The following is a 21,195-nucleotide window of genomic DNA, read 5'->3' as shown; positions in this document are numbered from 1 at the left end:
GGTTTTGAAGATGGGAGCTCCCTTCCATGGACAAACTCAGCTCCTCCTTGAAAAGCCTGAGCAGGGCATGCAGTTTGTAAAATCATGATGACACTGCCACTTATTTTCATGGTTTTAATCTACTACAATGCAGTAATTAGCTCAGTTGCCCTGCAAGCAAGGACCCATTTCCCTTAGCACCAGGCAGAGGAAGGGATGCAGTCCATGTTTCTCAGTTGCACAGAAGGGCTGCAGCTCCTGAAGGATTTCCTCAGACCACAAATGCCAAGCTCCTGTGGATGCAACCACTGCCAGAGTTTTGTGGCAGCTGAGCAGGTGGATGTGGCCAGTGTGCTCAAGGCAGGGATGTGAAATTAGACAAAAACCAATAAATCAGTAGAAAACCAATGCTGTCTCTTGAACTTTCCCACACAAGTCAACAAGACTTGATTTACCAGCTGTGCATATAGATTTTGTGTAATATTGTTATTGCTTGATTTTATAGCAGAGACATTAACAGTGCTGGCATTTACCTTGTGATGGTTATTGCTCCCAAGTTAACACCTCTGGTGAAAAAGAGCCCGTTGACATCTCATGGGATGCTGGCTCCAAGCCTGGGTCTTGCCTGTAAAATTTAGTGGCACTGATGAACCTACTTGAGGTAAATTAGAGCAATTCCCTCCTACAGACCCTGGCTTTACCTGGGAATTCCCAAATGAGAAAGCTGTACCAGTTTGCTGGCAGGGAATTGTAAACCAGTGCTATGTCACTGCATTGCTTTTATCTCCACTGACGATGCTGACATCTTTTCCCTGGTGCTGCCGTGGCATCAAAAGTCTGGTTTAGGACAAATCATGTTTTTCTGAAATTAAATATTAACCAGCAAGCAGTCTAACATTTGTTTTGGCTGTAAGTAGGACTTTGTTTTTAAAGCTTTCCCAATTTTTGTAATTTTAATGGAAAAACATTATTTTTACATTAGGGAAAAAAAATCAGGCATAAAAATCTGAGGTGCTTGTGATATTTTACACTGCTGAGCTTGGTTTTGTGGTGAATGGCTTTGACCCTTGGTTTTCCTTGTGCTGTTCATGCTTCTGATCATCTTGGGCAGCTCTTCCCTCTCAATACTTATCCATCTCCTCCCAGGGTGTTGTGTCAGCCCTAAATAGAAAGGCTGGTTTCATATCCATGTCTGTTCCCAAGTGGAACTAAGGAATTTCTGGGCCTTTTAATCAGAAGTATCTGATGGAGAGGCAGAGCTGGATATGGATTAATGTCTCAGGGTGATTTTTAGCTCTGGGCTGTGTGGCAGCAACCTTGCAGCTTTACCTCCTCTCTTTCACGGAGCTGTGAGTTAATTTTTGTGGGTGCTTACTTAGCTTTGTGCTGGAAAATGGAGGGAGTTTTAGAAAGAAAGAAGAAAGACACAATTTTCCAATTTAAAAACAATGAAAAAAGGAAGGAAACAGTATGTTCCCAGCTGCCCACCCTCCCAGTGACTGTGGGCAGGTGAGTAGAGCTCCCTGCCTGCCCTTCTTGTGATAAAAAGCATTCATAGGATATCATAAATGAAAACTTTAACACTATCATTGTTAATACAGTCAGTCAAACACTTGATATTCTTTAGTTGTACAAAATTATTACTCCATTGGCAACAGAGAGTGCAGCTGAGTTTGGACCCTGCAGAGATCTTTGACTCTGTATTACCCAATATTTCTAATTCAGCAATTAGGGCGGTGTAAAATCAATACATCCCCCATCAAATGGGAAATCCTGCCTTATTAAGGCATTCCAATTTAATTGTTAATAGACACTCCAGTGGAATTGGAAGGAATTCTTTGGAACCAGTTAGCAGCCCAGTGCTAGTTAACTATCAGTGATAAAGCCTGGAAAAAAACCAAAATAGGGCTGAGCTGCAGTTTGGGCTTTTGTAACAGGAAAAAAAAAAAGTATTCATAGATGGGTACAAATCATACAAATATTGGATCATCCTTGCAGAAGATGCAGTGAGCGTGGGCCTGTGTTTGATTCCATATGACTATTCTCATGTTCTTTCCTGAGGCATCTCTCCTGGATTCAGTTACTGTATTTGACAGACCAGATGATTTCTTCTGGTCTTAAAATTTCACGGGTATGTTCAACTGGTGCAAGTGAGAGACAGCACAGCCTGTGTCACAGGGGGGTTGAGGCATCCTGGATAATTATAAAATAAATAAATGCAGTGTTGGTAGAAGTGCATGGAGTGAAGCTGCTGCTGGGAATGGGACGGAGGTGGTGCCCAGCATTACTTAGCACTTGGAAAAGTGCAGGGAGCTCGAGCCCAGTCTGGGAAAGCATCTCTGGAGCAGCACTGACCTGCCAGACGTGAGCACCCAACCACCCTCCTCTGTCTTATGTGCCAGCAATGAGGCTCAGGGCAAAATAACACACCTGGTGTATTGTTCCTCATGGGCTTGTGCATTTCCAAGAGAGCCACACTGGTTTGGGTAGGAAATGTGAACTTGTCTGTTACCTGACAGCTCCTTGATGGAGTCCGAATTCTTACTTGGTGGCACATATCAAATGGGGAAAACCCCTTGATTTTGAAATTTGCAGTGGAATAGAATCACAGAATGGTTTGGGATGGGAAGCAGCTTACAGACCATCTCATTCCACCCCCTGCCACGGGCAGGGACACACTCCACTGGACCAGGTTGCTCCAAGCCTCAACCTGGCCTTGAACACTTGGAGGGATGGGGTAGCCACGGCTTCTCTGGGCAGAATAACCATTCTGCTCATCCAAACAACAATTAGTAATTTGACCATATTTCAGAGTTAATACACCATTAGGATAGGGTGTGTCTAATACATAAATGCTGAGGGTTTTATAGAAATACTAAATTTAAGGTGAGAAGGTACATTTGCTTTCTGACAGTACTTCCTTCTGGTGTCTGGGGCTGAGCTCTCCAATCTCCACCAGCTACAGATGGTTTTATGTGTTTTATGAGGCAGTAGCTCTGCATCCCTCAATGTCAGGAGTCAAACTCCAAATCTGAACTGAAGAGTGTCAGAACTAACAATGGAGGAGCAGCACATGCCAACAACATTCATGGCAGGTGCTACTGTAGGGCCAGGAGCAATTTTCTCTTCAGTCTAGAACAGATCACTCCCTCCCTTAGTGCTTTGCTTTACTATTATTGTGATTTTTTCTTCAGAGAAGTGGGTTTCAACCTGCAGCCAGAAAGTATTCCCAAAGTGCTATTTTACTATTTATTTTCGTCCAACTTCCTATTACTGTGGCAACATGCACTTTGAATTTCATTAGTTTTATGCATTTAAGTTCCCTTTTTAAACCTTTATAAGGTCAGACCCTGCTTGGGTAAATCAACAATGTATTAAATTTGAGGTTCTGAGTAATACTTTTCCTTAAACAGCTGTAGATCACAGGTAGTGAGGGCATTAGGGCTTCTGCTTTTTCGAGAAATATTTGTGGGCATTACTGATAAGCGCATGGACCAAATTATTTGGTAATTAGATAAGTATCTTCCATCACAAATTCATTCTCGTGTGCTTGTGGTCCATCAGCAGCACATTACAGGGCGTCTGCCCTGAAACCATGTGGGAGGAGGGTGTGCAGGCTGTCATGCTGTGCACTGCAGCTCAAAGCTCTTGCAGCTGGAGCTGCTCCAGAGCTCCTTGGGACGGCCAGGAGCATCCCTCAGCATTGTGGGGTGCTGAGCATCCCACACAGGCTGTGGGGCTGCTGCTGAACCAGCAGTGGGTGCGATGCCAACCTCAGTGTTGCTCCTTGTAGCTCTGGTTTCACAGGGAGGTTTCACCGCCCTGTCCTGGTGACCAGGGATTCTATGGAATGAGAGTTATTCCAGCTGGCTTTTTTTGCCCAGCCAAGACTCACATCACCCCAAAGAGGGTTCAGCTGGGGAGAGCCAGCCCACAAAATCCCTGTTGTCTGTGTTTGCCACTTCAGTGCTGATTACTAAAGGGGGGCCAATGTGCTCTCTCTTGATTTCCCACTGCTGTGGCCCCTGGGAAAGAAGCCCTTAGCTGCTTTCACCTGTGACTTGCATGGTTTTGCCTGCCAGGTAAGGAAGTACAAGTAGTTCTCCTGCCTCCATTAGGCTTCTGGCTGAAGGCTCCTCTATTAGCCTTTAATAAATAGGCTCTTTGCAGGCTTCTGGTTTCACAGCCACTCATGAAAGCAGGCTGTGAGGAGCTGGTTTAGCTCGTGTTGGCCACATCCCTGCAGGCTGCACAGCAGAGTCACAGCTGCCTCTTCCAGTGAGTTTGTGCCGAGAAGTGCTGGGAGCCCTGGCTGGCAGGAGGCTGAGCTTCTCAAACTTCTCATGCACGTTTTTATGTGCAACTTTCTGACTGAAGTTCAACTCAGAATACAGCGAATAATTCAATTGCATCTCTGCCGCTGGGTTATATAAGAGAAAGCTGAAATCGCGCCTTGTTTCGTAAGGTAACATGTATCCTTCTGCTGATCTGAGCAATTTCCCTGGTTTGCAGTGGGGTTCTGCTACGCCTTCTTGGCTGAGCTGGGATTTTGAGGGGGAGAGGGTGCTGCAGCAGTTTCCTACATTGACTGGCATACAAATGTTTGAAACCTGGGCTTATTCTGTGTGTTTTGGTGGTGTTTCAGCTCGCTGAGGAGACCGGAGCAGCTGGACCAGGCCGCGGGCCAGCGGGCAGCAGCGCCCTCCCTGGCACAGACTGCAGCCAGCTCCCAGAGCCCCCGGGACATGCGGGGCCGGGGCCAGCCGGGACCGGCGGCAGAGGGGCCGCGGAGGACGCTGCAGGTGGACGCCAGGAGCCAGGGCTCGGGGAGGTCTCCCTTGGTGTCACCGGAGCGGGGCAGCACCCCTACCTCTCCCTACTCCGTCCCGCAGATCGCCCCCCTCCCCAGCAGCACCCTCTGCCCCATCTGCAAGACCACAGAGCTCACGTCCTCCCCCGGCCAGCCTAACTTCAATGCCTGCACTCAGTGTCACAGCAAGGTCTGCAACCAGTGTGGCTTCAACCCCAACCCGCACCTCACCCAGGTAATGCCTCCTCTTCCTCACGCAGCCCTCATGGCTGCTTCAGCTGGGTTCTTGCTGTCTCCAAGCACACAAGTTGCACCTTTGCTCTTGACAGCTGCAAAGCGTTGACCAGGAGCAAGGGTTCTGCTGGTAATAAAGGAATAATTGTGATAATGTGAGCTTTGATGAGATGGGGGAGATAAATTACTTGAAGGGGATTGGTAGATTACCAGGGCTCAGCTCTGTTGAGATGCCAAAACGTTTAGCTGAATTCTCCATTCTCAGAATCGTCCCGGACTCAGAGGACTCCGGGAGGGAAGCAGGGGGGCTGCACTCCACGCTGAGGTGTGGAGAGTCTCAGCCCTGACTCACAGCAGGTTCTGGTGGGCTCCCGGCAGCGAGGGAAGCGCCGGAGTCGTGCAGAACACGCGGCAGTGCTGGGGAGGAGCGGCCGTGGGATGTGCGAATGGATGGATGCTCTGGGGGCGGAGCCGGCAGCGGTGCCGGAGGTGGTGCTGGGGCTGGCTGAGGTGAGCGGCTCCCCGTGCCAATCTCTCAGGTCACAGATCTCCACACTGGGTGGGAAGTGATTGGATGGTTTTTTCAGCTCTGAAGAGCCAAACCACATAGGTTTCTGATCTTAAAACAGAAACTTAAAGCCACGCTTTGGAAAGCAACTGTGCCACTCCAGTGCTTGGTAAGACAGGATTTAGGCACTGAAGCCCCTTGGATACCCAGGATTTACTGCCAGTAGCCATTTTGTGGTAAGCATGCAATGCTTGCTCCTGATGCTGGACACAGCAGTGTCTAAATTATTGTTTAAGGAACTCCTGGCTTCCAGTCCTTTATCCTGATGGAAGAAATCATAGAGTTATGGAATGGTTTGGGTTGGAAGGGACCTTGAAGATTACCTAGTTCCAGCCTCCTCCCATGAGCAGGGATACCTTCCACTAGACCAGGTTGCTCCAAGCTCCATCCAGCCTGGATTGAACACTTCCAGGGATGTGGCATTCACAGCTTCCCTGGGCAACCTTTTCCAGTGCCTCACTATGCTGATAGTAAAGAATTATTTCCTTTTATCCAGTCTAAACATACTCTGTTTGAATTTGAAGCCATCCCCCGTCCTGTCACTACATGCCCTTGTAAATAGTCTTGCCCCATGAAGGAGATACCCCTGCCATAGTGATGCATAATTAGCTGGTTCCTGATACTACTTCACAGGTATTTAGCCCTGCAGAGGTCCAAATAAGGTCTCAGATTTTAATAAAGACCCCTGAGGTCCAAATTCAGGGTCCTGCAAAGAAATGCCATGGCCCACTTTTCTGTTTCGTTTATAAGTTTCATGTTTAATTAGATTTGCCAAGCATTAATTTGGTGTCCAAGCATTGCCTTGAAAGTTGTCCAGTTACTCTGAATAGTATCCGTTAACAAGGAAATAACAAAATAAAAATGCAACAGTTTCTCTTTTTCTGGTCTTGTCTCTTCTGCTTTGCCCCAAGAGCTTATCCACAGTGGGCTCTACCCGGAGTCTCTCTTGCAGATACCAATATTAAAATATGTCTGGGCACAGAGACTTTGCTTAGCAGCTCTAGGCCATTTTGCTCTTGGCTTCTCTAGGTCTCTGTGCCCTCAGAAATGTGTTTGACTGCAGAGCATTTTTAAACATCAAATCAAAAAAATTGGACCTGAAATGGAAAAAGATGGTTTCTTTGTCTGTCCTGAGTTTAATATGCATTTCTGCAGCAAGCAACCTTATGACTTGTAAGTAGGTCGTTGTGGGAGCTGGGGGATGAAAACAGTTGTCCAAGAGAAGTGTTTGCAGCTCGTGTTGGCAGCCCGTGTGATGGGCTGGCTGGGGGAGCAGCAGTGGTTGCTGCCTTGTTGGAAGTGTGACTCATTTTCCTCAACATGATTCCTTGTGCTGCTATTCCAGAGTCACACAGAGATGCCTGAAGCACCCTGGTGCTGTTACTGGGGGGTAGTGGAGGCAGCTGGAAGGGTGCTCTCTACCTTGATGGTGGTAGCTGGGTTGGGAAGGATCTCTGGAGGTTACCTGTTCCAACCCCTGCTCAAAGCAGCAAGCAGGGGAGGGATCTCCAGGCTCTACCCCACAGGCTCCTGGAACCTTCCAAGGGTGGCCATGCTGGGCCCAGCTGCTCCACTGCCTCCCCTCACAGGGAAAACATCCACTCAGTCTGGTCCCTCCAACCCAGCAGGTGCTGCAGGGTGGCTGCACAGCACTGCTCACCAGGTGTTGTATTCTCTATTTGCATTTCTTATGAATATACTTTCATGTGTATAGTCGATATTGCCACTTTGTGCTGCAGTAGATAGGAATTTGTGACTTCTTTCTGCTTTCAGGGCTCTGTAGCAGGAATAAATTATCAAAAATACCACATTTTCTAAGAAAATCAAACCCAAGAAAACCAAAATCGTGTTTTGCTTGGTACATCCTCTGCTGTGCAATCTGTGGAATTGCCAGAAACCACTGGCATGGTGAGTTGGGAGCCACAGGGCTGGTTTGGCATAATGATCTCTCAAACTGTTTTGAGAGCTGGGGTATAAATCTTGTATAAACACTTTGTTTTCATTAGTCTTTTACTTGTATATATATCCATAGCATAAAATAGCTTTCTGTAATATATATTTAAAGAAAATAATAGACTTAGTGTGTGAGCTGCAGTCCATCAAGCCCTGTCTTGCCACTTTCAACTCCAAGAACAGATTTTTCAGAGGAGGGTTGACTGCACCGCCTTCACTTTGTACTTTGGTAATACCTTCTCCTCAGAAGCACATAATTCCCTTTGAATTTGGCTGTTATTTTATTCCTTTTTGTTTGGCTTGATGGTCATTTTATCTTAAAAACAAATCATGAATTTCTGTGCTGACGAAGCAATCAGCTTCTGTGGCATCTTGAGTTGATCACTCGCTGAGAAAAACAAAATCTCTTTTTGGGTTTTTATTTCACTATCTCTTTATTCCTTTGAGCAGCAGTTCATTCTTGTTTCACAAGACTGGGCAAACAGAAGTTCCTGTCTGCTGCTGGTGTCACTCACATTTTACATGTAGATAATTATATTGTTCCCTCTGTTCATCCCGTGCCCTGAAATAGCTGCTGTCATAGTTTTCAGTTTGGTCGTGTGCTGGCAGGCTGCTTTCCTTGTTCATTCACTTTTTCCTGAAGGTCAGTGCTCTTGCCATAGACAGTTATTTTAAGCAAGGAAAGGGAATTATCAAGCAGGGAGCAATGGTGACACCATTAAAGACAACAAGTTTTGAAATAACGTGCTAAAATCTAGCAGTTTATTTACAGCCCTGTGCAGGAAATAGGTTTTTGAATGGAGATGTGTTATTTTAAGTGCAACATTGCAGCTTTCACATTCTAGTATGATTTTTAATTTCTCATTAAAACTTTTTTTCTACTTTTCCTCTGTGTTGTCTCTGAGGGTGTTTTTGGACAGCTTGTTCTGCAGGACCACACCAGTGATGCTGTCATCTCCTCCAGGGGGAATAGCTCCGTTTCAAACCAGTACAATAGGTTTAGAAAATCCTCTTTTTATACATCTTTCACTTTGTTCTGCCGCTCCTGTGGCTTTTGCCTGACTGATCCAGCAGCATGTTCATCTGATTGGATTTGCTCTGTTTGGTATCATAAGGAGTAACCTGCAGGCATCCTTTCTGCTTCTCTGGGGTTTTGAAGTGCTGCTGCACATTGCTAATTTGATAAATTAATTTCTTCTTCAGTCTTCTCTTAAAATTTGTTGGGTTTCTTTTAATTTGTTTTCTCACGATCCTAAGCGCTAAACCAAAAACATGAGGAACTTGAGTTTGATTTTAATCAAGAGCAGCAGCACAGCATTAAAACGTGTACTTTAGTTAGAGCTGAAATTAAACTCAAAATGCCTGGCTGCCTGATAGGTCTGCTTGGAACCACTTGGGATTATAGGAAACCTTTCCTGTCTGCCTTACATTTCTATTGTGCCTTTTTCAATTTGAAGTAGTGTTTATTAGAGGCAGTTTCATAAATATTCAGATGCACCTCCCTGAGTAAAAGGAACATGTTTATACATGTGTGTTCTTTACAAAATTACTTTTGTCCCTGAACTCTTTTGATTTTATTTGCTGTATTTGTGGCCTTATTTATGACTTATAATTGTTAAACTTCAGTTCTGCCCTTCACATTTTTACCTTCACTTAGGGAGATTGGAGAGGTTCTTTATACTTTTTATGCCATGAATATAATGAATTATGAAACATTTAAAATATTTGAGAGCAAATTTCTTCCCTGCATGCTCTGTGCCATGTAAGCTCATCACAAATCTTTGATCAAGGACCTTCAGCAAGCAAAACGTGAAAAGTCTCAAGGAGAATTAAAAACTTGCTGGTTGGTTTCCCAACAGTGGTCAGGGTTGTTTGACAGGAGAAGAAAATTCTCAGCACATCTTGAGTTATCTGTAGCAAGAGGAGGTAGCCACAAAAATAATTTAAAGTTTTTAAATAAATATTTAAATTGTATTAATGGAAAATAGACCATCAGTTGAGGAGATGAGACTGAAACAATGTGAGCATTGTGTATCCTGTCATAACCTCACAGCAGGCGGTTTTCTGCTCAGTAGTATAAGAAAATTTGAGTAAAGTGGAAAAAAGAAGTGGGGGGAAGCTGAGGGTGACACCATGCAGAGCATCTCTGGAGGGAGGAATGGGGCTTGTTGGCACTGGAGGAATGTCTCTGGTCCAAAGCCTTTTCCAGCCTGGCTGTACTGTCAAGAGTGGTGCCTGCCCACAGCATCGCCTCAGTCATTTAGCAAATGACTGAAAAAACCTCAAATACTGAAATTGTGAAGCCCTTCTTATACTGCTTTCAAAGGACCCCATTTCTCATTTGGTTCATTGTCCCAATTTTACACATTGCACAATGTTGGTGTCCAATTTTCAGTAAAACCCAGCATATTTTTGAGTTAGGGGCCCAATCTAACTTATTTACTCTGCAGGAGGCTTTGGCTTGACTGGTGACCCCTGGTTCAGACACCCTGCAAGGCAAGGGCTGTGTTTAGCAGGCCAGGGGCTTTATTAGTTCTACATTAAACCAATGGCTGTTATTAATGGCAGTGATTCCCCATCTCTTGCTCTCATCTGCCTCCTCTCCTGCCTGTCATTCATTCAACATCCAAACATTTACAGGTCTCTGATGCTGTGCAAGTGTGGGTAGAATCCCTGCTGGCATCAGTGCTTTCCCCCAGGGCTGAGCACTGAAGGACTGGGTGAAAACAGGGATCTGCTTTCTGATAGATAATTAAACATGAGTTTTGTGAGAAATTTGATCTCCCTTGTATCTCCCTGCCTTTTCAAGCAAGCTAAGTGTTCTTCACTTCTTTGGATCTTTATTGAGAAGCCATGGGCCCCTGCTGACATGACATTTCCTAAATTTCTACGTTTCCTCTGGGTGCATCAACTCCATGTTGGATTTAGCTCTTGCAATGGGAGGGATGGCAGAGGATAAGCTGTGACAGTGATATTACATTTACACAACCTCTTCTCTAGCTGAACAAGGCAAAGCCAACAAGGTTTTCTCCTGCCCTTGGGACCTCAGCCATGTTTGTTTTCCTGGCCATGAAGCACCTCCAGCCTCAGCCATTGGCACATGCGTGGTCCTGCATCTCCTGCATGTCCTGCACCTGTATTATTATGCTCATGGATAAACACAAGGCTCTGTTTAGAGGTTATAGTTCCCTCTCATTTTAAAGAATAGGTGTTGCGTCTGAAAAATAAATGTTTCTCTGGTCTGGCATCCCTTGGGGCATTTCACACTGGTGTCATGCTTGTGGTGTCTCTGGGTAGCTGGGGAGGTGGTGCTGGTTCTGTCAGTAGTTGTCCTTCCTTGTGTGCACCTTTCAGCAAGTTTGGAGGTGTGTTTTTTCCTCCTGTGATCAGATCAGACCCCTGGACACCCTTGGGCTAGCAGTGTTTTTGTTCTGCTGTGGTGTTAGACAGCTTTTTGTGTGTGTACGTGGTAGGTTGTACCCTATTTTCAGCCAGACCCCTGTGTTGCTGAGTCAAGTTGCCCATTTTAGAATGATTTGTCTTTTGAGATCATCCTCCTTCACCATATAGCTGTAAAAATAAATCTGTCGTTGGCATTACGTTGCAGATCTGGGAGAAATTTTCCATTGGAGCCTGCTGTGCAATAGGAGTGAGATGTGTGGTTTATTCCAGTTTTTCCTTTGTTTTTAGCAGAGCTTCAGCCAGCAGTGACCTGCATGGACAGTGGGTGATGCTGTTTGCAGGAGCTGGGGCTTGGCATGCCTGCTACCTTCTAAGGATACAGCAATTTGGGCTGCAGCGCCTGGGCAGGGATGCTCGGCCTCATCTGCTGCCACAGGGCTGCTCCATCAGTGTCTGAGGTCAGCATCTGCCCCACGGGCAGGTGGGACCAGTGCTTTCTGCCCTACAGCTCTCCTCAGGAGAACCCTGTCAGCTGGCCACTAAAAATGTGCTCTTTGAGGCTGCGCAGAATATTCTGTGGATTTTTTTATGGTGAGAAAATAATGATAGGAACATGGGATTTATCACCCTGAACTAACAGGTTGTATGTCTATGAATATTTGCCACGTTTTAGCCCTTCCTCACAGTTGCCCTTCACCTCTTAATCCCTTTATCCCTACTCCAGGTGTTCCATCCTGTATCTGCAGCATTGCAGTGAAGGATGTGTCTGGACTTTATTTTTTTAATGGGGTGATTAACACTGAATGAGGCAACTCATATGGAGCTGGAGAGTACCACGCTTGCTCTTGCTGAGCCTTTCTACCTAGAAAAGGCTGATTTGCCTTTTTGGCCCCTGCTGCAGCCCGAGCAGGAGCTTTTCCCAGCCATCCACAATGACGTGCGACTCCTCTGTTTGACAGATCACAATTTAAGTTAGAGCCCGTGAAAAGAAAAAAGCTCATGAGTAATTCTGGCTGTTTCTCCCAGTGTGCCGCCTTTTGCTGTGCTCTGTGGATGATTCAAATAACGCAGAAAATGTCAGAGAAGATCTCGGCTCAGCGGGTGCAGTGACGGAGGGGGCTGGTGTCGCTCAGGCTGGGCCCTCTGCGCTGCTTCGGCTGAGCCGCGGCTGCGGGGACAGGTGAAATTGTTCGGAGGGCACGGGCGAGCGTGGCTTCCCGCAGGCCGGAGCGATGCTGCGGTGCAGAGGGGTAATTAAAACAGCTGTAAATGAAGAGGAGGCCTCCCGAGGGGCGGCAGTGGCCTCCTTTCCGCTCGGCGGCTCCTGCTGAGCGCCCAGCGCAGCAAGCGGCGCGGGCTCAGCCGCCCCGCGCCCTCCTTCCCTCGCTACGTTAAATTACAACAAGCCGTTTGCTTGGGTGAGACATGGCTTTCCGCTGGCTTTCAACTCCCAGATCACTTCACATTAGAAAAGCCAGGATCGGAAGCGGCCGTCAAGCTTTCCGTAGTGGAGCAGGGTACCGAGTCAGCGGCTCCCTGTGTCTGTGAGAGCTTTGCTGCGGCGGCTGCTTGCTTTCCCTCCCTGCCCCTGAACATCCCCGGGCAGAGGGATGAGATCCCTTACAGCCCGGGGATGTTTGGCTCACGCAGGTGCTGCTCCAGGTTTTCCTGCCGGTCGAGTGTGTGCAATGGCTCGGTGTTTGTGTCCCTCGGCCCCCACTCGGTGCCCACGCCAGCCCCGGGAGCAGGAGCTGCGCAGGGCTGGGAGCCGCGCCCGTGCGCTCTGGTTTGTGATGTGTGTTTGCTGCGCTGCCTCGGGGAGCGCTTAGGAGGAAACTTCAAGAGCTTTCAGTGCTTTGATGGGGATTGAGTTAATCCCAGCTGAATTCATTCCTATTTACGGTCTTTCTACAAGCTGCAGAGAGCAGGGTGGTTGTAATGGAGGGTGTCAGACACTTTAGCACCCACCCTTACAGCGCTGTCCCAGGGGCTGCATCTTTGGTGCAGCAAGGGGTGCCCAGTGGGACAACCCCAGCACAGGAGGAGATGTTGTGACATGGCTCTTTCCACCTTGAATGACAGTGACATACAAGGTCTGTCTGGTCCTTAAAGACAGAGGTGGTGGCATCTTGTCAGTGTCTCTTGTAACCTGAATTTAGCTGATCACCAGTGCTATTTTTAGAGCTGTGTGGGCTCCCACCACAATGAACCACTTCGCTTCTGCCTGACCGTCTCTTGGCCATGTTCACATTTAGATGCTAAAAAGGGATTTACATAGTGTGTGGACTGAAAAGCCTCAGAGGTTTCTGAAAGCAGTCCTGTGTATGCAGTGAGGTGTTTGTGAAACAGCAGTTCATGCCTGCAGAGGTACTTCTCACCATCTTAATTCAAGCCTTGCTGCCAAACCTCACCCTCCTGCCATACCCAGCTTTTTTTGGAGACGTGATATGCAGCTGTGCTCCTGGACAGCCCAGATCTGAGGGGTATGGTGCTGATGGACTATGAAAACTGACTATTTAAACTCTGATTTAAATGGTGTTTTATCTCAGCTACAAACCTTTTGATCAAGGACAGCCGAAGGGAGGATATTTCCATTCTGGAGTCAGTTTATGTTGTAAATAGACTGTGCCGGTGGCATGGCTTTCTGCTTTGAGTAAATCAAAGCCAAATTGTTAGAAGGGCTCTGGAAATCCAGGGAGCAAAATGTGATCTTAATGGAATGGGAGTAGACTATGCAGGAAGCTGGTGAGATTAAAGGTTTGTCAGAAGGAGTATGTATGTAATGCAGCACTACACCAGCTAGAAGTTGTTTTTGAAGACTGAACAACAAGTGTGTCCCTCCCCTTCCTCTCTTGCTCCCTGCCCACTTTGATGCCCATCTCCTGTATCTTAATCGAGCCCAGCTGTTTGTGCAGCAGCATTGCAAAAAACCTTCAGGGTGAGTAGGTTTTACATTGACTTTTTGTTCCCTCCCCTGTTCCTTTGCCACCCCCTTGCTGTGTCCAAGCTGAGGGGGCAGAGTGGCCAGACCCTCAGGCTGGAGACCTCCATGGAAGAAGGAGACCTGAGCGGCGGGCAGGAGAGATGTGCCCACCAGTCTTACAGAGAGGAAGCTCTGGTGCCCTCCTACCTCCAGCAGCCCTGTCCCCTTTCCGATGAGCACAACACAGTATTCCCATTAGACGGAAGCAGAAGCACAAACACTCGGGCTCATCTGTTCAGCAAAGCCCAGATTATTCTGAATCATGCAGCGTCCTTATCAGAGCGCTCCAGCCGGCGCTTGCATCAGTCACAGCGCGGGCTGCCGGAGTCAGAGGCAGTGCTCTGCCCCTTTTAATTGCCACAAGCCAGCAGCTATTTGAAGCCCTGTCCCCAAAGAGCAAATGAGCTTGTCACTGCTTGTAGCTCAGCTTTGCAGGAATCGCAGGATCAGCAAGCGTTCCCCGTTAAAAACCTGCTAAGGACGCAAACATATAGGGCTGCCTGCTAGTGCAGCAGCCAGCTGGGTGGGATGGACTGGGCACTGCTGGGCTTGGACCTAGGAGTGAGAGCTCCCCTTGGGATTTTGGTTTTGGGGTTTTTTTCCCCTCTAATTGCAGAATACCCTAGAAGCTGTAAAGGGCATGTCGTTGTGACTCCTTGAGTATGAGGTTCCACCAAAAACAGCTTTATCATGGCTCTGAGCTGCTCACTGGTTCTGTTCAGACCTTCCTGTTCTCTCGGGCATACCATGTTGCCCTTGCTCCCCACAAGACATCCCATGCCTGTCCTGATCTGGAAGGCACTGCTTGCTGCCCTTTCCCCCTGAGAACCTCTGTTCTCAGTATGATGCCCACTAGATAACATACCAGGTCTAGTGGAGAGGTTTGGCTAAAAACTAGTGGTCTGTGTTAAAATTACTCTGAGGACCTGAGGAAGAGTTGAATTACCTGTATTTCTGGATTCCTCTGAAATAAGGAGCATACTTATTGTAGGAGAGGCCTGTCCTTGGACTCGCCTGCCTCTGTTTTGCCTACATACTCTAGGTACTGCAAAACCTTTCAAGCTTTGAGTAAAGCAAATACTCTCAGTATTTGGAGCACGGTATGTTAGTGCAAGACCAACAGTTCTGGGATCCATCCCAAAAGGTGAAGCCCAGTTAAAGTGAGCCCTTGTACCCCATACTTGGTGCTGTCATCTTCTCCTCAGCAACCTGCTCAGGGAACCTTTGGCAGATTGGAACATGAATCCTGGTTTTTCTTGGAGTACCAAGTCAGTATGGAGATGCTGGTCCAGGCCAGCTAATGCCCTGAAATTTATTTTTACACACTCTACCTTATGTTGTGACCTGCCATATTAATTTTCCAGCTGATATGATTGTGGCTTTCAAATTGGAGAGTGCTTTGAGAACTCTCCCCAAACAGGCATGCTGCTGCTGCCATCTGTCTTTAAGCTGCTTCTGGGATCCCACTACTTGCTCTCAGCAGACAATTGTTGCTGCTTTATTGAATTAGGAAGAAAAAAAAAAAACAGTGACTTCTGAAATATAACTAATTCCAGGTGCTAAATCTCTTTTGGAACCAGGGGGAGATATTGGAATAATAACACTTTATGCAGACCCTGGGTGTAAAGTTTTTGCAGTTCTGCCCAAAAAAAGTGTCATGATCTGATGGTTTTGAATGACATGTCATTTGGAGAGCTCTGAAGAGCTTCACTGCACTGAGGGATCTCCAACCAAGAGCCAAAATATGGCACCCAACTGAAAGCCAAAACTGGGCAATGTCACTCTTACAGTAAAAACTGAAAGCTTCAGTGCCCTTCCTAATGATTTTGGCCAGCTCAAGCTCTTACCCCGAGTCACCCTTCTTCTCCATCCAATGCCTTTTCCTGTGTCTTCCAGCTGCAGGCACTTGTCCAGTGCCATCCAGCCTGCATCCTGCTGGGAAGCAAATACCTTGGCATGGCAAGACCCTTGCCCTGTGGGAGCAGGTCACTGTGCCCCCAGGAGCAGCATCCCCACGGAGCGCGTGCTGTGCCGCATCCCAACGCCTGCTGCGCCCCGCGCTTCAGACCTGCTCCTCCTTCCCTTTCTCTGCAGCGTGCCAGGAGCCAGCCCACGCCAACAGACACGGCTGTGGGCAGATAAAAGCTTATGGGAAGGTGGTGTTTATTTGGATATCAAATGTTTTTCCCTCCTGGTGCGTGGATCCTGCTGCTTCCCCCTTGCTGGCCACTCCATGCCTTCTGTGCCCGGTTTGAGGCAGTTTGGGGCTGATTGCTTGCAGTCAGCGTGGCTCCCACTGTTCAGGTGGATATTTTGATGCATGACACTTGAAAATCAGAGGCAAGATCTCTCCAGCTGAACCTCCGAAAGTGGGGAGAGCAAAAAATGAGCTCTGTAGGTCATCAAGTCAGTCCTGTGGCTGGTGATTACACACGAGTCAACACGTTTTAGTGGTTCTCTTCAGAAGGTGTTTTTGATTGGCATTGGAGCAAATCAAAGCAGGGTGAAATCAGCTTGAACTGTGCAGTTTGCTCCTCTGTAGTTTTCTTGCTGTCTGGATGGACATGGAGCACTGCAGCTGGCACTGCCTATGTGCTGCTTGTTGGAGATCTTTCAAAGGAAAGCCAAGATGCCCTAGAAGAGCGTTTGCTTCTGCAATATTTTTTGTGGTTTACCTGAGTGATTTCTATTGCAATGCTTTTCTCTTTTATAACAGTTCCTAGTCTTGCAATTAAGAACTGACCCTTTAATTGAGCTGAACTAAACTGGCTTTTGTTGTAAGCTTGCCCAGGGTTTGCAGTTGTGCTGAGGTGTCCTAAGCAGGTTACTCTGTGGTAATCCTGTGGGCCCCCATTCAGGAAGGCTGCAGAAAGCTCCAGAATGGGGTCACTTCAAATTTTGGCTTGGGTTATGACAGAAAAGACAATCTTTCAAGTAATAGGATGCTTTTTCATTAAGAGTTTATTCATCTTTGTGGTGTATTGGTTTAGATCTCCAGGGCAATGATGACTTCAGCTCAGCAAGCAAAATATCATAGACTAGAATCCCAGAATGGTTTGGGTTGGAAGGGACCCTAAAGCTCATCTCATTCCAGTTCCTGCTGTGGGCAGGGATACCTTCCACTAAACCAGGTAATTCCAAGCTCCATCCAGCCTGGCTTTGAACATGTCCAGGGATGGGAAGTTCACATCTCATCACACCCCGGTCATCCTGTTTCAGTGCCTCAGCACCCTCACAGTAATTAATTTCTTCCCAATATCCTCTCTATTCCTGCCCTCTTGTTGTGTGAAACTGTTCCCTGTTTTTCTGTCAGTCCATGTCCTTGTAAAAGGACCTTCTCTAGCTCTCTTGTAGCCTCTTCAGGTACTAGAAGGGGCTCTAAGGGCTCCCTAGAATCTTCTCTTTCTAGGCTGAACAACTCCAACTCTCATCAAATCATGATTTGAATGACCAATTTAAATCTTGCTTTGCAACTAGCTTTGATATTTTTTTGATGACAGGGCGATTGCTCTTGCAGACTGGCTTCTTCAAGGCTAAATTGAAGTAGCCCCTTCTTCAAGGCTAAATAATAGCTATAAAAACCCAATTAAAAGTGATGTGGATTTACAGGTATCTGTGCAAACTAACTGTTTGCAGATTCTTCTGTAAATTTTATTTAATAGATGATGACTTATGTCATTATGCCAGGTGTATTTGGATGTCCAGGTATATTAGAACTGGGATAGGAGTTCCAACACCAAAAGCCTATTCTAATTTATTTAAAATAGGTCACTGGTGACTGGACAAGCTATTTCTGGGAAGGAATAGGAAGGTCCAGTTGTCCAGCTTGTCCCAGGCTGGAGGAAATCTACCCAGTGCCTCTCCTCTGCTTCTCAGAGAGTTACAAAGAGGCTCAAGGTTTGTGGTAGTGCCAGGAGCCCCTTGCCTTTGTCTGGGGTCGCTGGAGCCAGGAGCTCCAGGTGCCTGCCCCTCTTTCTGGTTCATTTCCCCTGTGCCCTGGGAAGGGAGCTGCCTGGGATGGCTTTGTCATGGCTTTGGGATTAGCCCTCCTCCTGGACTCCTTCCAGGCTGCCTTCTCAGGTCTCTCCTATCCAAGCATGGGAAGTTCTGGCTGGATGGGACCTTTCCTGCCCCTGGCAGTGCTCCTTCCCTTAGCTCTTGCCCAGCAGCCTGAGTGTTGTCCCTTGGCAGGCCCTGTGAGCCTCCATCCTCCAGCACTGCATCCTCACTGCAGCTCATCCCCCCCTCTGATGCAATTCCTGGGAAAACCAGTACAACCAGGAAGGGCTGCATGGGACACCCAGCCGTGTCCAGAGCACGAACAGGAGGGGGTGTGTGCTGTGCCTGTCTCCTCCAAGGTGCACACCCACACTTTGTGCCTATTTTATTTGTCAATAATTGCATCCTCTCAGCAACACAGTAACCCAGATGAAGGTCTGGGCTGTCCACAGGGTTTTGTGGAAGATCAAAGCTGCCCTGGGCAGCCTATTGCTCCTTTGACCAGCGTTTAGTACCCAGAAGGGTGTCTTGGGATCATGGCATCTGCTTGCATTTCTTTTGCTGCAGCCATAGATTTGTGTTTCACAGATTGTGTGGCTAGCTGGATTATAAATTATTCATGACAGGCAACTTATCGTGTTTATCTGGAATAATTGAGCAATTAAGTCTGTTTAGGTATGTAAAAAGATTGTGCAGTGGCTTGTCTATCTTCAGGCCCTAAATTCTGCAAGAGCATTTGTTACATATTTAATCCAGAATAACAACAACAAGAAAAAAGAAAGGCAGAAGATACACTCTGCTTTGATGCACTGATCCACTATGATGTGTTCATTCACACAAGTTTTTCATTCCAGTGGCTTCACTCGTGAATACACACCAGCCCAGGATAAATTAGACTTAACTTGGCTCCTTCAGTCTGGAGAAAGTGTGAGGCCACAACATTAGGTCTGCAACCCTGTCTCTGAAAACACTTTGGGCTGTTTATGCCAGCACCAGAATGTTTTTAGTGTTTAAAACCTTCCATCCTAGACACGTGGGTCAGAGGATCGTGCTCCTCTCTGCCCTCATCACTGCTGTGCTATACTCAGATGTTGATGCTGCCAAGGTAGTTCAAAGTTTGGGGGTGAAAGCACCTTTCAATATTCAAGAGTGTTTAGTTTAGTCCCTGAGCTACAGCCATTATCTCCCATTGCTGTAGTTGTCCAGGAGGGTTCCCAAAGGAGCTGGAAGCTCATGAGCAAGGCTACAACAGGGACCACTCAGAGCTGAATAAATGTGAGCCATGCAGCAAGTGGATGATTTTATTCTGTGTTACTAATAGGAAATTGGGCTGCTTTTAAATTGATCTGTTACAAGTCTATTTACCGGGAGCAGCCTGTGCTTTTATAGCATTATAGCTGTGAATTGCATCGCTGCTGCACATGACACCCCGAGGAGCCCCGTGGCCTCATGTATTCCTCTTCTTTGGGCAGGAGTACCAGGGAATGGAAAGTTTTGAGCTCCTCTGCTCCCTCCCAGGCTGCTATTTTAGTTCTGCAGGAGACAATGAGTGAGAGCAGGACCGGAGGCTCCTGTTACTCAGGACGTCCGTCCTTCGGCGGGCGGCAGGGCACGGGAGCAGCAGCAGAAAAAGGCACAGCAAGCCATTAGGCTTTCCTTGGCCGAGAGGGCTCCGTGGGAGCCCCGCACTCCGGAGCGAGAGGGGCCCGGGGCTGCACTTAGAGCACCGCGGCGTGCGGGGCTCGGGCGGAGGGAGCCGGGCTGAGCTCTGCCGTGCTCCCTGCCCGGCCCGGGAGCAGCATCCTCCCGGCTTGGACAGGCGTCCAAACCTTTCATGCGCTCCCGCGGACCAGGAACAAAGGCTGTCTAAACAGGAGCTAGTGAGGCAGCAAATCGCACAAGAAACCTTCCCTAATGAACTGGAAGGACTTGTCCCTTTGCCTCGGGCGGCCGCACTGCCGGTTTGCTTAGCTAGGCGGGGGACCCGCGCTGCGGGGGGAGCAGAGGAGCAGCGCTGGGTCTGGTGCTGGAAAGGTTTCCTCTGCCCATCTGCTCCTCTGCCAGCAAGGGCAACAGTGAAGGAGGGGATGCTCTCGCTTCCTGAGGAGCTAGCCATGGGGGATGCTGCCGGGGAACACCGTCCTGCCTGTGACGGCGGATCGAGGTTAGTTGCAAAGCTCTTGGGCGTGCAGTTATTTCCTTTGGTCGTGTGCTTCATCCCTGTGTCCGTGGTTGTGTGGTGCAGGGAAAGATAGAACGAGCAGCGAGGTGCAGGTGCTGGAGGTCGTCTTTGAAACTGCAGAGCCTCGTGGGGGTCAGTGCCCCTGATGCCCTGTGGAGAGAGGAGACGTGCTCAAGTAGCCTTGGGTTGGTTCAGGGAGTGCTAACCAGAGAAAGGAAACTGTTTGAGAAGTGACTCATAGGATGAAATGGCACTGTCTTATTTCGCAGCTCGATTCTCTGGACAAACGCAGTTTCCCATCTGTTATTTGCAGAGAAGGAGATGAGTTTGGGGGTTGGTTCCTCTCACTCGCCAGCAAGCGAGCAAGTTGATTATTTTCTGGCAAGCATTACCAGGATGATTACTGATGGCTCCGGTGGCTTCCCCTTCTGGGCAGGAGTGCCAAGGACTAGATTTTATTTATATTGAGATGTTTGAAGATAAAGATGAGCATAAGGTGGCTTTTTTGACAAGTGACTCGGTGCCTCTGACCAATTCACCTGTCAATTAAGTGCTGAAACACTCCTAATTGCACATTTTCTCTGGAGCCCTGGATTCTCCTCAAACTGTGCTTCAGATTTGGACCAGGAAGCCTCAGCCCACGCTGCCTGCATGTTTGCATCCGCCTCCTCTCCACCTGGATGCAGGCATGAATTCTGGTGATGTCTTGACATGCAGCCTGGCCCCGGGCACACAGCAGCTCCTGCACCCTGGGCTGCTCATGGTCCTCCCGAGGCCTCCTGGTGTTGTCCGTGCCCCTCAGCTCGGACTCTGCCTGATGCCCCACATCACAGCCTCCACGGGATGCTTTACAGTATCCTCTTTGCATTTGCATGTAGGCTGTGCACTGATCCAAACAACCAGGGCTGCCTTTCCTGCCCTCCACACATGAGCTCCATGGCAAACTGTCCCCGTGCTGCTGTAGGAGAGCTCAGCAACAGGATCATGAAATGGTTTGGCCTGGCAGGGACCCTTCAAGATACCTTGCTCCAACCCCCTGCCATGGGCAGGGACACCTTCCATGAGATAAGATTGCTCAGGGCCCC

At 47.9% G+C, this 21,195-nt stretch overlaps 1 protein-coding gene across 2 annotated transcripts in view; it reads left to right on the top strand.

Annotated features, from left to right (window-relative positions):
• BSN (bassoon presynaptic cytomatrix protein) overlaps positions 1 to 21,195 on the top strand; it is an 88,678-nt gene that overhangs the window by 16,741 nt on the left and 50,742 nt on the right. For both annotated transcript variants that reach the window (XM_064432313.1, XM_064432312.1), the window contains exon 2: positions 4,625 to 5,024. In XM_064432313.1, coding sequence (XP_064288383.1) covers positions 4,625 to 5,024 — 400 coding nt within the window. The remainder of the gene's footprint in view (positions 1 to 4,624; positions 5,025 to 21,195) is intronic.

Source organism: Passer domesticus, chromosome 9, assembly GCF_036417665.1.
Source record: "Passer domesticus isolate bPasDom1 chromosome 9, bPasDom1.hap1, whole genome shotgun sequence".
Classification (NCBI taxonomy): Eukaryota; Metazoa; Chordata; class Aves; order Passeriformes; family Passeridae; genus Passer; species Passer domesticus.
Note: the sequence above shows the minus strand (reverse complement) of the source record. Positions and strands in the feature narration are given on the sequence as shown.